This window comes from Rhododendron vialii, chromosome 9a (assembly GCF_030253575.1).
Source record: "Rhododendron vialii isolate Sample 1 chromosome 9a, ASM3025357v1".
Lineage (NCBI taxonomy): Eukaryota > Viridiplantae > Streptophyta > Magnoliopsida > Ericales > Ericaceae > Rhododendron > Rhododendron vialii.
Window position 1 is genome coordinate 33,204,769 of NC_080565.1, and position 17,087 is coordinate 33,221,855.

Below are 17,087 nucleotides of genomic sequence, written 5' to 3' on the forward strand. Positions count from 1 at the left end.
AGAGGCATGCACGAGCTTTAGGTGTTGTACCTTATGGGGAATTAGTACCCAAGGCGGCTTCTCGGAATCGCTACGCGCAAACAAGTTTAGAGCCATGGCGAAAGATTGGAATACCGACTAGGCCGCCGTCTCCCTCGCTTATACCATCTGCTTCATACGTCTACTCCTTCGGCGCACCAGGTGCTCATGTTGAGATTCTATCACCGCCGCCGTCATCACCATCACCTAATTACAACTCGTGATCAACTCGATTGGAACTACTTCTGAAATATGCTTATCTTTGTATGTTTTTCATCTCCAGGAAATGGAGCTAAAAGCTTCAAATCATATGGAAAAACTTGCGTTTCCTCAATGCTTGTGTTTTTATGGTTTTGTTGCAAAGGAAAGCATGAGTTTGGTGGAGAGCTGATTTGGTTTGTTTTGCTGCTTCTTCTCGATCGTCCTGGAACGTTTCCAACGACCGAAAACTGAATTTATAGTTGCTTTTCTTGTTACATTTTTATCTTCTTAATTTAGAGCTATTATTTCTGAATTTTCAGACACGTACTGGTGTCCAGCCATAGATTCGGAAACATGTGAGTCCGTAATCGTGAAATGTAAGTGTTACACTTGTATCATGTGTGGAGCAGACGAACATTGAACGGCTTGGAATATCTGTGCGCGCGGCGCTACTCTTCCTCTTGGCTCTTTTACTTGCCTTTTCCTGCTTGTTCAAGAAAAAATGAGGACTTTTTTTTAGCTAGCGGCCCAAACAAAAGAGATTATTTTAGCCTCTTGATCGATCGATTGATTGAATCGAAGTACGAAGGGGTTGATTTAAGTGTGAGATCCGCCCAAGACTAAGGCCGACTTTCTTACTACTGATCTCTATCTCATGCGTGTGTTTCTGCCATATTCAAAGGGTTAGAATACTGACTCGATCTTCACAGATTCCATGGCTGAATGATATGCAGTACTGCACAACCGTGAGGGCTAGTCCTGTGGTTGGTGGGTGTGCTCTCCACACGATTGATCAGGGTTAGGACTCATCTCTTGAGGCCAGACTGCAAGAAAGTAATTTCTTGTAAATTTTCTGGTTTATATGATTTGGATTTGAACGAACCGATGAAGGGATTAATTGAGGTATGCGTAAGTTGACCGAACACCCCTCACCAAGAAAGGAAAAAAAAAAAAACCTTATTTGCACTGCGCGAGTTGACCCACATCTCAGATACCACTAATTAATCGACTAGTGTCAATAAACTAATTTTTTGAAATCAATAACCTGATTGACTTGAAAAGGATAATATCCTCGGAGAAGAAACATATTGGTATATACTCTGAGGAGTGGAATTTGCCTCCTAACTCGGTTGGTGGAACAGGTAATGGGCACTTCATTTGGAAAGGGTTTAAACTATTCCAAGTCAACGCCTCTTTCTCCTAGGATAGTAGTATATAATAGTAGGATTTTCTTGGTTAAAAAAAAAAAAACTGTAATCGAGGGGTGCAGCTCATACGTTCTCGATCATATCTTTATTACTACAATGTTATTCAAGTCTTGACATTTTCTTCTCAACCCCGAGCTCACAACATTGATCTAAAATGTTCATTTTGTACGTCTCGCAAAGAAAATGACATCTTTGAAAAAAATTCATCTCGATCAGACATTTATATAAACAACAACGAATTGTATAAAAACTGAAGGTTTGTACTCAATTATCTAATTTATAGAATTTGTTCATGTATCTCTATGTATAGATGTCCTAGGAAGATTTCTTTTTCTCCATAATTGTTGTTCTCTGCGAGTGTTTGAAACATTAAAATTCGAATCATTATTTTCTCCATAAAGGGATTTTCAACTAGGAAACGTGCCCCAGCACTTGAGGGGAATTTGCTTGGCTCGAGTGCCTTTATGCCTTCGAAAACGAGATGCAATATATCGGGAAAATATAATATAAAAAAAAAGAGGAAAATCCAATCTATAAAATACAAGGTCTAGTCCTAAACGATAACAAGTTCATTCAATGAATACCCTTGACGCAGCGGAATTCACGAGAGATTAGTTAGCGTACTAATCCAAACGAGATAAACAACTCGTCGCAACGAGCAAATCTTGCGCACAAGAAAGAAAGAGAAAATCTCTGCAATATTATTAATCAAAAGCTACATAAACTCTAGATTACAAACCCTTAAATATGCTGAAACTCTAGAAACCCTAAAAATAAACTTGGAAAATAAAAAGTGCCATAATTTGGGGCTTTTCCTAAAACTGAAAACGGGAAAGAAAAATAAGACTTTCCCAAAAAGAATCAACTTAAAAGGAATTACGGTCTAATAGTTATTAACGAAACAAATCTTTCCTAAAACGGCAAAATGACGCAATTGAAGACCTAAACGAAGGAATTAGGCCGAAAAACACCATCGATCATCAACTTAGGGTTCATGAATATTGACCGGAGCGCGAAATTAAGTCAGCCCACCAAGTTTGGGCCTATTCCGAGCTCGTCCGAATTTAGCCAATTTGGGTAATCTGAAATTAAACACCGTTTGAACTTTCGGGGCTTGGCTCGGTCCAACTGATCATGGAATTGGGCCTCCACGTGTTCTACATCAACCCTTTCCTCCCTGTTTCTGCTATTGCTCACGATTCAAGGCGTCTGCGACGCCGAGGCCCGAGCTTCAGCTGTTGTGCCTTGTGGGGAAGTACAAGAGGTCAAAGCTTCTTCCAATTGTTTGGGGGAAGTGAAAGGGAGGAGAACTGGAAGTCCAACTCGGCCTCGCTGCCCAACCACGAGATTCATATGTTTGTTGCTCCGTTACCGGCCGATAATCCGTTTCTAGATGATCCGCCTCTGCCAACGGTGCCATAACCAAAGATATTAAGAAACAGAAATGATTCGTGCACAGCAAGCTGTGCACAGCAGCCTTTTTCTCCCGCCTCGGATCGCACAAAGATGATCGGAGCCGCTCATTTTGTTCAAAATATATCGTTTAAGGTCTCTGTAAAAAATGAGCTTCGTTCGATATCGTTTGAGGCGTTAACAAAACACCCAAAATCACTTCAGAATTTAAGCCGATCATCTTTGTGCGATCCGAAGCTGGAGAAAAAGGCAATTGTGCACAGCTCATTAAGAAATAGTGCTAGGGGTGCGGCGGCCCCTTCTCCATTGTGGGTGTTGTAAGTGTGTGAGCATATTTGTGCGTGTCTTTAGCATTTTCCTTTAATTTGTACATCAAGGGTACGGGGGACCTTTTATACAGTATATGTCAATTTCTCAAACTTTAGGACTCTACAGGTTGATGTTTGTTTACATTGCCTTTCAAAAAAAAAAGAAGTTTGTTTTACATCTCAATAAACTATTATGGGGCTAAAGTTGTATTTCTTGTGTACTTTGTGGGATATATAAAAATACCTTGTGATGAGCACCCAATATTGTAGATATTTGGTGCGACTAGTCCCGCTTTATGTTGTTTTATCTTGCATTAATTTAGCTTTTATAGCGATATTGCACGTAAGACTGATTTTTGTGTGTTTCAAGTAATTCATATAAATAAGGCACGTTTGAACGCCAAGGAATGCTCCGGATACTTTCAAGTACCCGAAGACCCTGTCGGTCCTTTAAAATCTGTCTAAGTATAGAAAAATGACTTTATGGAAAAGCATCGATTTTCGAGATAAAAAATTGCGGTAATTGATCCTTGAATTTTTCTAAGAGTAACTACAAAATTGCAAGGTTTTATTTGAAGGGCAAGGTCATGTTTTGAGCCATTTTCTCTTGAGAAAAACGTGCAGTTTTCCATTTTACACTAAAAGTGGGGGTTGACATTTTGATTTAATTAGAATCTTGAAATTCTGGTAATGCCATTGTTTTCAAATGGGGGATACTTTCTTATTTTCATTAAATAAATTAAAGTAAAAAAAATGTTTAAAATGTAGTCTTTACTTAAGTTTAAATAATGAAAATAAGATGCTGCTGAGCTGTGAAATTGCTGGAAGCTGTTTGCTGAAGCTGAAGCCAACCTGAAATCTACAGTTTTGCAGAATGTTATCGATAACATCCTCAATGGTATCGATACCATTTGTCCCTTTTTGGTCCAGAAGTTGTCCAGACCCAAGGGTAGCGATACCTCTCCTATTTGTTATCGATACCAGTCTTCTCCGGGGGAATATTTGAGTGATGTTATCGATACCCTTTTGATAGGTATCGATAACATTGGTCTCCTGCAGATATTTTTACTGCTTTTTGGACTTTCGATTTATGAAATACTTGCCACTTTTAGCAAGTTTAGGAATATTTTGTGGAGAGAAAAGACTGAGTTGTATAAATACCCATCTCTCTCCCCCTTAGTAATAGCTAGCACTTATCTACTTTATGTTTTAGCTTTAGTTCTCTCTCTAGGAGAGAACTCCATTAATGTCGTTCAAGTTTTAAGTTCATTTCCTTCGAGAACACTTGTAAGTATTAATTATTTGTTAAATTTTCAAGTATTAATGTTGTAGCTACTAGTTGGTTCTTCATATAAATCAAGTTTATTTACATTTTTATCTGTTAATCATGTTTTCCAATTCTAGCATGCTTTCTAGTCTTTTCATTATGTGTGAATAGTCTATTAGGCTTGGTCATGGGAGAATGAAACCTTGTGATTTAGGTTAATTTTGCTCTTCTCAACTTAAGACTTGAGGTATGGTTTGTAAATGTGCGTAATTCGCTCTTTTATGTAACAAAACTTACCGATGTTAATCTCCGGTGATCATGTGCTTACTCACACGTCTCGTTTCGTGTTTGTCAAAAGAACCAAAGAACTTGATCGCTTTCCAAACTATGCTTTTAGTTCATGACCTTGATATTTAGTTTGAATTCAAGTCTTGGCATTTTTAATCTCCGGTGATCATGTGCTTGCACACATGGTTCCGGGAGCGATGTCACGCCTTGTGTTTAGCTTGTTATTCAAACTCTATATCTAGTCTAACTATTTTCATAGCTTAATCTTTCGGTTGATAGCCTATGCCGTGCAATTCAATCGTGTTTTCGTTGAGAATTGTTGGATGGCCTAAGTTACGGGCGTTAGTAACTCTATTGCCTTGCCGTTTTTAATTCTTAATTCAAACTCATTTTCTAGTCTTTTTCATAAGGGCAATTCTCACCTTTCAAAGGAAAACTAAAAGTTGACCGCCTTAATGCCACAAACCCTTACATCTACAATCCGAACAAGCTATATTTGAACTCCCTGTGGATCGACGCGGACTTCCTCAATATACTATGCAAATCTTTAGTTGTAGTCCGGTTAATAAATAATTGAATTTGACGGCCGTTTGGTAAACTTCAACGACTACTGAATGGGCGCATCACCTTGGACGTTTTCAAGTGGTGCATCTTTCATCTTTGCAAGCGAAGCCGATGAGCTGGACCTGAAATATTGTCGTAATCTTTGGGCTCGTTTGTTTTACTTTTTTTTCTTCATTTTTTTTTCTCTCTTTTTGACTAAATGAAGAAGATTATATTAATAATAATCTGGCGGCACTTACATAGGGGAGTTTATTACAAATACCTTAGACAAAATCAAACTAATCATCTAACAATTGTAAAATAACGAAACACAAGGAAGTTGATGTATTTCACCCCGACCCAGACATTGAATCTGACGCAGAGTGGCACTCGCAATCTGATGTATATTCATACCTAGAATCAACAGTCGCAAAAATGATAAAGTACAAATCAAAGATAAAAGACAACAAATACCAAACACCCAATGGACAAAAAAAAAACCAAGCCCAAATTGTCACGTCCTCAATTTTTAACATAATTACAAATGATTTTCATAAATAAGACCTCACAATTATTTCGTACGATACCCAAAAGAGTCCAGTATTCCCATTTCCGTAATTGCATTTCAAAGTCCAATAGTTTCCAAAATATTACATCATTGGCTCAACGGCCCAAATTAACTTAAGTATCAATTGTCAAGAGAGTTAAGAGTTTACAAATATTCCTTAATCAAAAGAATCACAACTTAAGTTACAAATACATCTTTCAAAATAAATTTTCAAAGATGACTAGGTAACTCCGTCGAGTAGCTTTCAAAAAAGGGGTATGTCCACACTTCAAGCGTTTCAGTCATGCAAGCTACTGATCCGGGTTAGCACCTGAAAATAATATAAGGTCTGAGCTACACTAGCCCAGTAGAAAAGTCTACGCAAACTCTATATGCGAATGAGATGAAAGATGCCGGTGAAACATAGACTTTCGGATAACAAAGGATCATGGATAAGACACAAGCACTATATTAGAAATTCAGAACGTAAACGAACACTTCACTCTTGTCAATTAACCTATCTTTGTCCTTTGAATTCCTTTTTACTCATCTTCCGATCTTTACACATCCACCTCATATGATTACATTCCAACCGCTTAGTATCTCATAAGTTCCCTATGGATCCTTGATGAGCACACAAGAAATCCTTCACATCGTCACATCACGATATCAATCAAAAGACATTCCGGGCATTAGGACCCCGTATACCCAATTTACATTCCGGGTGATCATGACCCCGTACATCCGATTCTCATTCCGGGTTCTATGGACCCCGTATATCCGATTCTCATTCCGGGTTCTTAAGACCCCGTATATCCGATCCATGTTCCGGGTGCTCGGGACCCCGTATATCCAAATCACACATTTGGTTCCCAGCTTCAGGTTCAACAGAAATCAACCCTTACATTACATGTTTCTCGTTTCATTGAATAGCTACCCTTTACGTCATCTTATCCTTCACCTGTTCTGAAACCGTCATTAATTCCCCTTTTGGCATTCTACTAACCTTTCACTTCAAGTTAAACCTATACCCCACGCATTAACTACTCACTGTGGTTTTCAGTTCATTTTAGGCGGTAACATATCACATTTTATCCGTAATCCATTAACGTCAATCCGTTGATCCTAGTTTCCGTGATAGTTAACCCAATAAGTTCATTCAAGTCCATCGGACACGATTTTATGTATGAAATAGGTATTATTCTCCAAACACTAGAAATAATGCGTAAAAGAATCCAATAGAGTCGATGGAAGGCTTCAAAAAGTGGTTTGAAAGAACGTATGAAAAGCTGCTGAAAGACACTGTAGCAGCTCAACTACCTACCGGTAGGTGCTTGAATCCTACCGGTAGAAGAGAAGAATTCGGCACTTGACTACCGGTAGGTAAAGAAGTCCTACCGGTAGAAACTGCAAACAAAAGAGCCAACATTTTGAACGAAACGACTTTGTACTTGGCCTATCGGTAGGCAAATAAGTCCTACCTGTAGGTGGATGAGCAGCTTGACCTACCGGTAGGCAGAAAGTTCCTACCGGAACGAAACGACTTTGTACTTGGCCTACCGGTAGGCAAACAAGTCTTACCGGTAGGTGGATGAGCAGCTTGACCTACCGGTGGGCAGAAAGTTCCTACCGGTAGGAAGTTGATACGTTGAGCAGCTTTTGAGCTGCTGCAGTACGTTTGAGTTGGTTGAGGGAAAAAGTTCTTACTTGTCCTACCGGTAGGCAAGAAGTTCCTACCGGTAGGGAGAGTGTTTTCCAGACGATTTTTGACAGGATTTTCAGATTTCGATCCAATCTCAATAACCAACAACACAAGCTCAAAAATGATACAAGAATACTCAAATAACATATAAAAAGAGGTAGAATTCCCTACCTCGAGTATCCAAGCTGAAACCAAAGAGATTGAGCAAGCCCTAACTTTCAGAATCCCAACCGAGCTAAATACACCGAACCGAGCTCTATTCAACGCAATACGAGCCCGAATACGCAAGTAGAAGATGGAGTTGAGGTTGATTGTTGTGGGTTTTGAGTTTGGAGGAGAGTTTTCGGGTGAGAGAGTGAGAGAGATGAAGAGAGCCGAGAGAGAGTCGGGAGAGGGGGAGAGACCGAGAGATGAAGAGGGAAAATAAATCCCCTGCCACACACACACACATACACATATATACACCAAATTACACCGACACCCACATCTTCCACATTCTTGCACATTCACCCACAACCACCATTTTCACATTAAACCATCACTTATCCCTTTATAAAACATTAAAATTTAATAAAGAAATTTACGGGTCTCTACACAAACTCCCACCCCACCGGAGAAAACAACTGAACCACCGACAGAACCCAGGGAACCCAAGACAACGCTGTCTCCAAAAACCAAGCAGTCTAGATCTAAGCACCCAACAATACCAGCAGACACCATCAACTAACAGCCAAAAGATCCGAGCCCACTCCACCACCACTGACCTCTAGCCCAACACCTGAGCAGCAGAAGCAAACAACAAACGACAGCTCCAAAAACAGCACACAAACAACAACCTCGATCAAAACACCCACACCCAGCCACCTAGACAACGGCAAAGCAAACCAACAAGAGACACAAAGCTGCGACACCAACCCACCAAAGCTACAATCAACACCGGAAAAACGCAGCAAAAACAACAACGAACACCAAGACAGAAAAGACAAATGAAATCAGAAATCCATGGAGAGGGAGGCACCATCCTCCAAATCATCAAAATTGCCAAGCTCCTCATCTAAAATTTCACCCTCCTCCAATTCAATATATTTCATGATATTGGGGGCCCCCCCCCCCCCCCCCCCCCCCCCCCCCCCCGATATTTAACTCCCAACAAAGCACCAATCTCCATACACTTACGAGCTTTCATAACTAACAAGAAATTTCTATTGCGAATGTCGCTGGAAGAAAGAGAAGAAAAAGAAACCACTTTATTGTTCTTCTTCTTCACCTTGGCCATCTTTAACCCAAAATCAGAGAGAGCTTTCTTCTTACTGATTTTCCTTCTTGATCTTTTCGCCCTTCTATCCAATTTTTGGATTATATCATGAATAGATTTCTCTCGTTGAATACTGAGCCCAGCGCTTCTATCCATCACTACGGGCCTCGAAAGAGTAACCGGACTAGTAATGGACTGACCCTTAGAGTTGGAGGAAGAGACCAATTCATCATCCTTCCCTCTAAGGGCAGCAACATTGTCGACTTGTTAATACCATTTTGTGTAGTTTGTACTAGTTCTCTTGTCCTAGACAAATAATCTCTCACGCTCAATTGAAGGTGAGAGTTCAAATCCCTCGTGCTTAGTTGTATCGTCCTCTATTTCTCTCTTCCTATCCCATCGATTTTTCGAATTCAATAAATAAGACGAACAACAACATTAAGCAACTTTTATTTTATATATATATATACAGTCCGGATCTCCTAAGGGATCCCGCACGACCTTACCGTGCGGGACTCCCCTTTTCCGATCGAATTACGACGATCCGAGCCGCTCAAAGTGATCAGAACGTGATTTTAAGGGTACTTGCGAAAAATCAGCATTAAAAATGATCGGGAATGGCTTAATCCGAACAGTTTTTTATTGAACGGTTCAGTAAAAAACTATTCGGATCAAGCCCTTTCTGATCATTTTTTTTGCCGATTTCTCTTGGGTACCCTTAAAATCACGTTCTGGACACTTTGAGCGGCTCGGATCGTCGCAATTCGATCGGGAAAGGGGAGTCCCGCACGGTAAGGCCGTGCGGTATCCCTCATTGGATCCCGAGTGTATATATATATACACACATACAAATATGACGAAAATTCGGAAACAGTTTTTCTTTATTACGATTGCATGGAACAACAACTATGATAAAAATTAGTGTAATTTAGTTTGTTCATATTATCCATCTCCTTTGTTGTCCAAATTAATCCAGAATAAGGAAACCATCCATCTAATCTGACTACACTCTGGATTTATCCATCTCCTTTGTGGTCATGTTATCCCACTAGCTTCCTTTCGCTATTGGATTTATTTGTTTTTTTCTTAATTCATTAATTAACCTAAGTGTTTATATACAACGTTGGTCTTTTGCAGAAACAGCAAGCCACGCGTAACTCTTGAGCTTTCGGCGCGACACATGGCGTTGCGCGTTCGTTCGTCGTAGATTCTTTCCGAACGCGTTCAGATTCGGTGTATGAAAATTTAAAAAAATTCAACATGGACTAATAAAAATATGAGGATTATCGTGGCGCTGTCTGATTTTTAAGGAAAAATCTCAACGTTGCGTAACTCATACCGCGTATCAGATATAACTCAGTTGTCCCAAAGTATTTTCAAAATTGAATCAGATTTCACAGGTCTATTCCAACCATGATTCATCTCGCGTAGCCTAGTTTACTTTTAGTTTTAACTAAAGTGTCGAGTTTCTATTCGGATCTCATGACTAAAATTTTATAAGTCAGGATTTTACATTAACGCATCATGGTCTACAGGATTAATGGCTCGGGTCGTCAATTGGGACATCAGTTGGACTAATTTTAAATTAATCACATGAGGGATTCAAATAGGAATCGTCACATAGGAGAATTTACGCAAGACACTGAGCAAGCCACAAATCACTGATCAAAAGAAGACTGGCACTGAAGCTTGTCTTAGTGGATCCTAATATATTTTATGTTTAGGATCAGTTAAGCATTAAGAAAAGAAATTAGTAGTTTAAATCATTAAATGAATCTTGATACAGTAATTAAACATTAACCGTAATTAACGGTCCCAGTATATATCCACAAGTCTGGTTCATCATCCGCATAAAAGGCCTGACAAGACTTACACACCTGCAAACCCCTCTCTCTCGCAGATTGGTTCTCTCCCTCCCTCTCTCTCTCTTTCATTCTCTCTGGGTTTTTTCGCAGGTCAATAAGAGAGAGTCTCTAACCAAGATTCTTGTAACCTGCAAGCACCGCATCACTTCAAGATTGTAAAAGGCACTCTCTCTCGCGCGCACGCACTCTTTTGTCTCATTAATTCTCTCTGTTTTTTTCGTAGGTTAAGTAAAGAGAAGGTCTCTATGCCCAAGATTCTTTTTTCTTGCAAACACCGCAGCACTTCAAGATTGTAAAAGTCTCTCTCTCATGCATGCACTCTATTTTTTTTACAGAAGAAAAGTTTTTACAGAAGAAAAGCCAGTGACAAGACAATGAGGGAAATATTGAACTACCGCAATACTTGCGCCATCCAACAATCCAACATTCAACGACAAGTCCCTTCGCTCACGAAATTTTTCGTTGTAAAAGACATTTTCATATGAAAAAAAAATCTTTCTTTTTTGCTCTACTTAGTTTCAAACCCAAGTCCTTTTAGTTTTTCGCGCAAGCTCAAACAAATTGCACCACACACACTTTTGAGTAAATATTTGAAATATCTAATATATAACATATAAGTTTAACATGAAAATATATTTCGAATGTAATTTTTAACTTTTAAAAATTAAAATTAACAATTTTGATAAACACGAAAGTTGTAGGCAATTGAGTTATTGTTCAAATCCAATTTGAATTATCTCAATCAGAGTTTTTAGTAAAGAGTTATGTCCGAAATACATTTAGTGAAAAACGCAATTTATAAATTTTGTCATAAAAGGTACCCATTTGACGACGAAATTTATTTTTCGCTGCTGAAAGCGTTAAAATGGTGACGAAATTATTTTTTGTCACCAAGTTAAACATTTGATGACGAAATATATTTTTTGTCACCAAATAATTATGTAACGATCTGGAATTTTTTTTTTTTGGCTCTATTTTTTTTAATACAAATTTATATTGTTAAATTCTTAATTCAATAACTAATTAGATTGAATTAATAATTATACATTATTATGTGTATAATTGATATTATTTTCACACTTATATAAGATATATATTTATATTTTAGATATACAAGTATCCATACTCATCTCTTATCCTATCTAACTAAAATTCTATCAAAACCAATCTTTCACTCCCTTTCAAACTCTTATTAAACTATATCTCTCTCTCCTTCCGCATTCCACCACCTCCATACTTATCCCCAAATCTCCACTTCCCTCTCACAATACAACACTCCTAGTTCACTACATAAACAAAAACAAGAAAAGAGGGATCACACCCTTTCAATTTTCGTCCATATCACGTCCCTCTGTTCACGGCCTGTTTCTTCCTAGTTTCTGTCGTTTTTAGGCCTAAGTTTCTTCACGAATGTTGTAGAGGGCGTCGAGAGCTTCGATTTCGACCTAAGAATCACCCAAAACGGTCAAGGATTGATAGAGTTATCGCTGTCCAAAGATCAGTGAAATTTTCGGATTTCTGTTTCCAAACAGCAAACAGGACTTATGAAAATCCCACTTTTCTCCTAGTTCGAATGGTTTTCGGGCTTCGACTTCTTTACAAAAGTTGTAGAGCGTTTCAAGATCTTCGCGTTAGACACAAGATTCGTCCAAAACGGAAGAGGTTTGGTCAAGTTATTCCAGTCCAAAGTTGCTGCAAGAATACCGACCTTTCGCCGCCAAACGAAAACCCACCGGACTCCACCGAATCATTTTGTCCATATTAAAGGTATTATAATCTCTCTCAACCACTTCTCTAAGTATATTAAGTGTTTATATGCTTGACTTTATGCCCCAAACGATTCCATGCATCGAAACCAAGCCAAAATAATAATAAAAAACGAAATTTGACATGGAGTTTGCGGCCGCAACCTTCGGGTTGCTCCAGTCGCAAGAACCAGGTCTCTGACCTTGCAGGCCTCAAGGTCAACCCGGTCAGACCTTGCGATGGGTATAGTTTTAGTTCGAATCGACTTTTCGACATTCCAAACACCATTTTTGACCCCCGGACTATTTTTCCTAGACTTTTCACACCTCAAAGATCATACCTTGTTGATATCCTATTTTTTTTATTTATTTATCTATTTATTAACTATTTATTCGTTATCTTTCAAGAGTTTACAAACGAAAAATCTTTGCGACCTTTCGAAGAACGTTTTTACCACCCAAACTATTTTTTCTATACTTCTCGCATTTCAAAGATGATATCTCGCTAATTTTATTTTTTTTATTAAATTTAATATTTATTATTATTTAAAGTGTTTCCAATCAAAATTATTTTACGACCTTATAAACCTTATTATTAATACCCGAGAAATTTTATTTAGACTCCTTATATTCCGAAGATGAAACTTTGTTAACTTCAACATATTTTAATTAGTAAATTATTTATTATCTATTTACTTCACTTTTGGCCATTTTATTTAACGTCTTCATTTAAATTAATCCCGTGACCCTCCGAACCCAACTTTTGACACTCAACTGGTTGCATAGGACCTTTAGAACTCTTATTAAGGTCATGTTAATTATTCTAATACTTTTACCTAATTAATGTATTTAATTAGTTTTTAATCAATCTAATTATTTAGAAATAATTAATGAGAGCCTAAAAAAATATCTTTTTTTAAATTCTTTTAAAAAAAAGTTCTTACTTATTATTATCTTGGCCACACGAGATTAAGGGCAGCGGCTCATTCATAAAAAGTTGCGTGATTACATTGCTTATTGATTGTTTTGTTTATTATTTTATTAATTGTATGTTGCACCACTGCTTGATTTGAATGCTAGATTGGACCCTAGAGACATGGGGTGGTATGCGAATAGAATTTATCTAGACGATGCTAGATAATGGATGAATTGAAAAGTTTTATTTTTAGATTGCCTGCAGGCGTGATTTTGAGAAATGATGGGATTTGTGATGAGATTGAAATTGGTGAGTGTTCAGTGATGAATTGATAGACTGGCGTGTGTCCAATGATAATTGTGAAGTGATTTGTGAAGTGGTGTATAAGATAGACGAACCCTAGTTGTGATTCAGGCATGATAAGCTTTCCCCTTGTTGTAGTTATTGGGGTGCACACTCGGTACATAACTGAGGTATATCTGCGACAGCAAAGGGAGGTAATCTCATGGGACCGAGCATGGCTAGCGGTTGGGGGAGGAAAGATCTCGTAGAGAGATCTTAGATTTCAAATTAGGTTAATGGATAGTAATAACTGGTTTATATGGAAAAATCTCTGTTTTACCTGTCGCATTCTTGTTATCCGATTACTTGTTAGTTGTAAAGTAAGAGGGGTAGTTGGGTTGGATTATTCCACTGGGTGATTTATCACTCACGGATACGTCTGTATCCTAGCAAATCGTTTGCTTCGGCGATCAATTTGCCAGAGGACGTAGGATTCAATGGAGAAGATTCAAAGATGGTGCAGTTCGAGACGGAAAGAATATCAAGAACGAAGATCGAGTATGCTTCGGATTTGTATCAACCCTAGAGTCAGCTCTGAAGTTAATATATTTTGAATCAGTAAATTTATTTTGTGACTGTAATAGCTAAACTTTATTTTGAAAAATTATATTTATTTAGCAAATTTTCTTAAGATTTTATTTTATATTACTTCCGGAAAATCGGAGCGTTACAGATTATCTTTGGTGACGAAAAATAATTTCGTCACCTTTTTTAAGCTTTCGGCGACGAAAAATGTATTTCGTCGCCAAATGGGTGTCTTTTGTGACAAAAATATTTTTTTCGTCTCTAAACAAGTATAATTGGTGAAGAAATTATTTTGTCACAAAAGTTGTCAAAACAGTGACGAAATTAAATTTCGTCGCCACTTTTTTGTCATCTATTTTCATTTTTTTTGTAGTGACATATGGAAGTGGCTATAAGTTTTTCGGAGATGGTCATGCGCTTGACACATGCCCATTGGACGATAGGAAAAATGAAAAAAAAAATGCACCAAAATAAACTGAATCTTCACGTCATATGTTAGAAGGGATCAATGAAATGGCAAGTTCACTGAAACAGGAATCGAGGGTCCATAACATGTGTTTGATCTTAAATTTGTACCTTACTACAGACAAATAATTTGCATGTGAATTTTCAAGGAAATAGGAGCTAATTAATGGCTAATCAACATTCTGATTCTTCCATTACATATTCGAAAAGATTATCTTCTACAAACCATTAATTAAGACCGTATCTCACACGGATACACGAGACTAGTGGTCAAGAAAAACCAAGAAATTGTACGTGTTAACTAGACATTTTGTTTGTGTTGAATAAACATAAGAGACCAACATAATAAATCATGAGATTTCAACCATTTCCACATCTAGAGAGAGAGAGAGGGAGAAAGAAAGAGAGAGAGGCCAAGAAACAATGTGGGTAACCCCTAAAGTACACTTTTGATCATGACCAAGTACCAACACCAGTACTGCTCTCAGACAAACCCAAAAGTTCCTCCAAATAATCAGCGCCCAAGTCCTCTAACACCACCACATTTTCCAACCCTAACCGATTTTCTCTCTCCACAGTATCTTTCTTCTTCCCTTTCCGTCCTTTCCTCTTCATGTAGTGTCTCTTCTTCAGAGCCAAAACCGGCGAACACCCTTCCTGAAAGCCACACTTCATCTCCCTGAGGGACTCGTAAGCCACCTCCGCCGGAAAGTTGAGCACCGCGCTGGAACCGCGCATCGCAAATGCCGCTTGGTCGTACGCCAGGGCCGCCTCCTCGGCGGTGTCGAACGTTCCCAACCACACCCTGACCCCGTTCCTCGTCGAGTCTCTTATCTCTGCAGCGTATTTCCCCCACGGACGTTTCCGGACGCCTCTGTACGTAACCTCCTTTACGGAATCTCCGTGCGCTTCTTCCGAGCATACTTCCTCTTCCCTGCCTCGAGCAGGAGTACTCGAGGAGCTGGAGGAGGTTCCCTTCAACGAGTCCGTCTGACCGTACCGATTCAGCAACTGGTCTATCTCTGCCTCTGCCAGGACTCCGAAGAGAAGCATTTCTTCGGAGTTGTTCTCGTCGAACGGAAGGGATTCATTGTTGAATTCAAACACTCCGTTACATCCCACCACGGATTCCTGTGAAGCGAAGGAAGAAGTTTGGGGTGAGAAATGAGGATATGGGTAGGGAAAGAAATTAGAAGAAACCATGAACGAGTTGAAGGAATTAAGTTTTCAAAGATTGAAGTAAGTTTTAAAATTCTCTAATAGTATAATCGGTCTTTTGTGATATGACAAATAGTATAAGCAAAGGCCTTTATATAGCCGCACGAGGGGGTTTCCACTGTACTCTAAAAGGTAATTAGCTGCTAATTTATAAGCATATAAATACTCGAGTACACATTTGAATACCAAACAATAATATAAAAACACTGATAAAAATATAGTATAACATAAAAAAATATGATAAGGGGTGGATCTTGGAGATATACATGCATGAACGTTTTGTGGGGCCTATAATAGGGTATGTTTCATTCTAAAAATAATAATACTATATAATAGGGTTCATAGGTGCACGTGAGTCAAAGGACTGGTTTTGGTATGGCGGCCAGGTCTGATGTAAATAAATTTAAAAAATGAGAGTGACGTGGGCTTTGATGATTTCAGCTTTAGTGGAGGATTAGTGGGGGAGTTGGTCAGTTAGGGCCCGTTCGGACAAATAAGCCACAGTGGCTTATTTTTTGTCCTTATTCAAATTTTTTTCGTATCACTTGGCTTATTGTCATTTTTTTGGGGATTATTGCATTCTCACGATAATAGGAATCTAAAAAGTAAAAAATTTTGACCGAAATCCAATTTTTTTTGAATAAAGACGAAAAAATTGGCTTATTGATTTACTTTCGTCTTTATTCAAAAAAAATTGGATTTCGGTCAAAAAATTTTACTCTTTAGATTCCTCTTGTCGTGAGGATGCAATAATCCCCAAAAAAATGACAATAAGCCAAGTGATATGAAAAAAATTTGAATAAGGACAAAAAATAAGCCATTTTGGCTTATTTGTCCGAACACCCCCTTAGTTTGGGTTCAGAAATTGTTTGATAGTTTTAAATTCTAAATGCCTATGACGAAACTCGAATCCTGGCTAGCTCTGATCCCTAGTGAGAGGGGAGATAACGGTTGGGCAACAAGCCCTTTCAATGATTTTAGTTGGGTTATATATATACTAGTGCTTATCCGTGCCTACGGCATTATCCATCCCAATTGAAATTGGAATTACCCCTTGAATCTTGATGGCGTTTTTGTAATATATTTGTAAGAGTGTGGATACTTTCTTACGAGAGTTGGAGAGCATACATCGATCATTGGATCAAATCAATTTCAACCCTTGGATCAACTTGTCTTGTATAGAGGCCCACACCTTTGTGTTTTATTATATAGATATATATACGGGGTGTTTTTTTAGATTTTTTTTGGGCGTCTCTTGAAC

The 17,087-nt window shown here is 38.3% G+C and overlaps 1 protein-coding gene across 1 annotated transcript; it reads right to left on the minus strand.

The window, feature by feature from the left end:
* Nucleotides 1–14,882: 14,882 nt before the first annotated feature.
* LOC131301201 (ethylene-response factor C3-like) lies at nt 14,883–15,887 on the minus strand. The gene has a single exon (XM_058327370.1). It carries the CDS (start codon nt 15,809–15,811, stop codon nt 15,062–15,064), a length of 750 nt encoding a protein of 249 aa, XP_058183353.1. The 5' UTR covers nt 15,812–15,887; the 3' UTR covers nt 14,883–15,061.
* Nucleotides 15,888–17,087: the final 1,200 nt, after the last annotated feature.

Bases quoted from the DNA above. Each gene is read 5' to 3' on its own strand.
- LOC131301201 (XM_058327370.1), bottom strand. From the start codon at position 15,811: ATGGTTTCTTCTAATTTCTTTCCCTACCCATATCCTCATTTCTCACCC.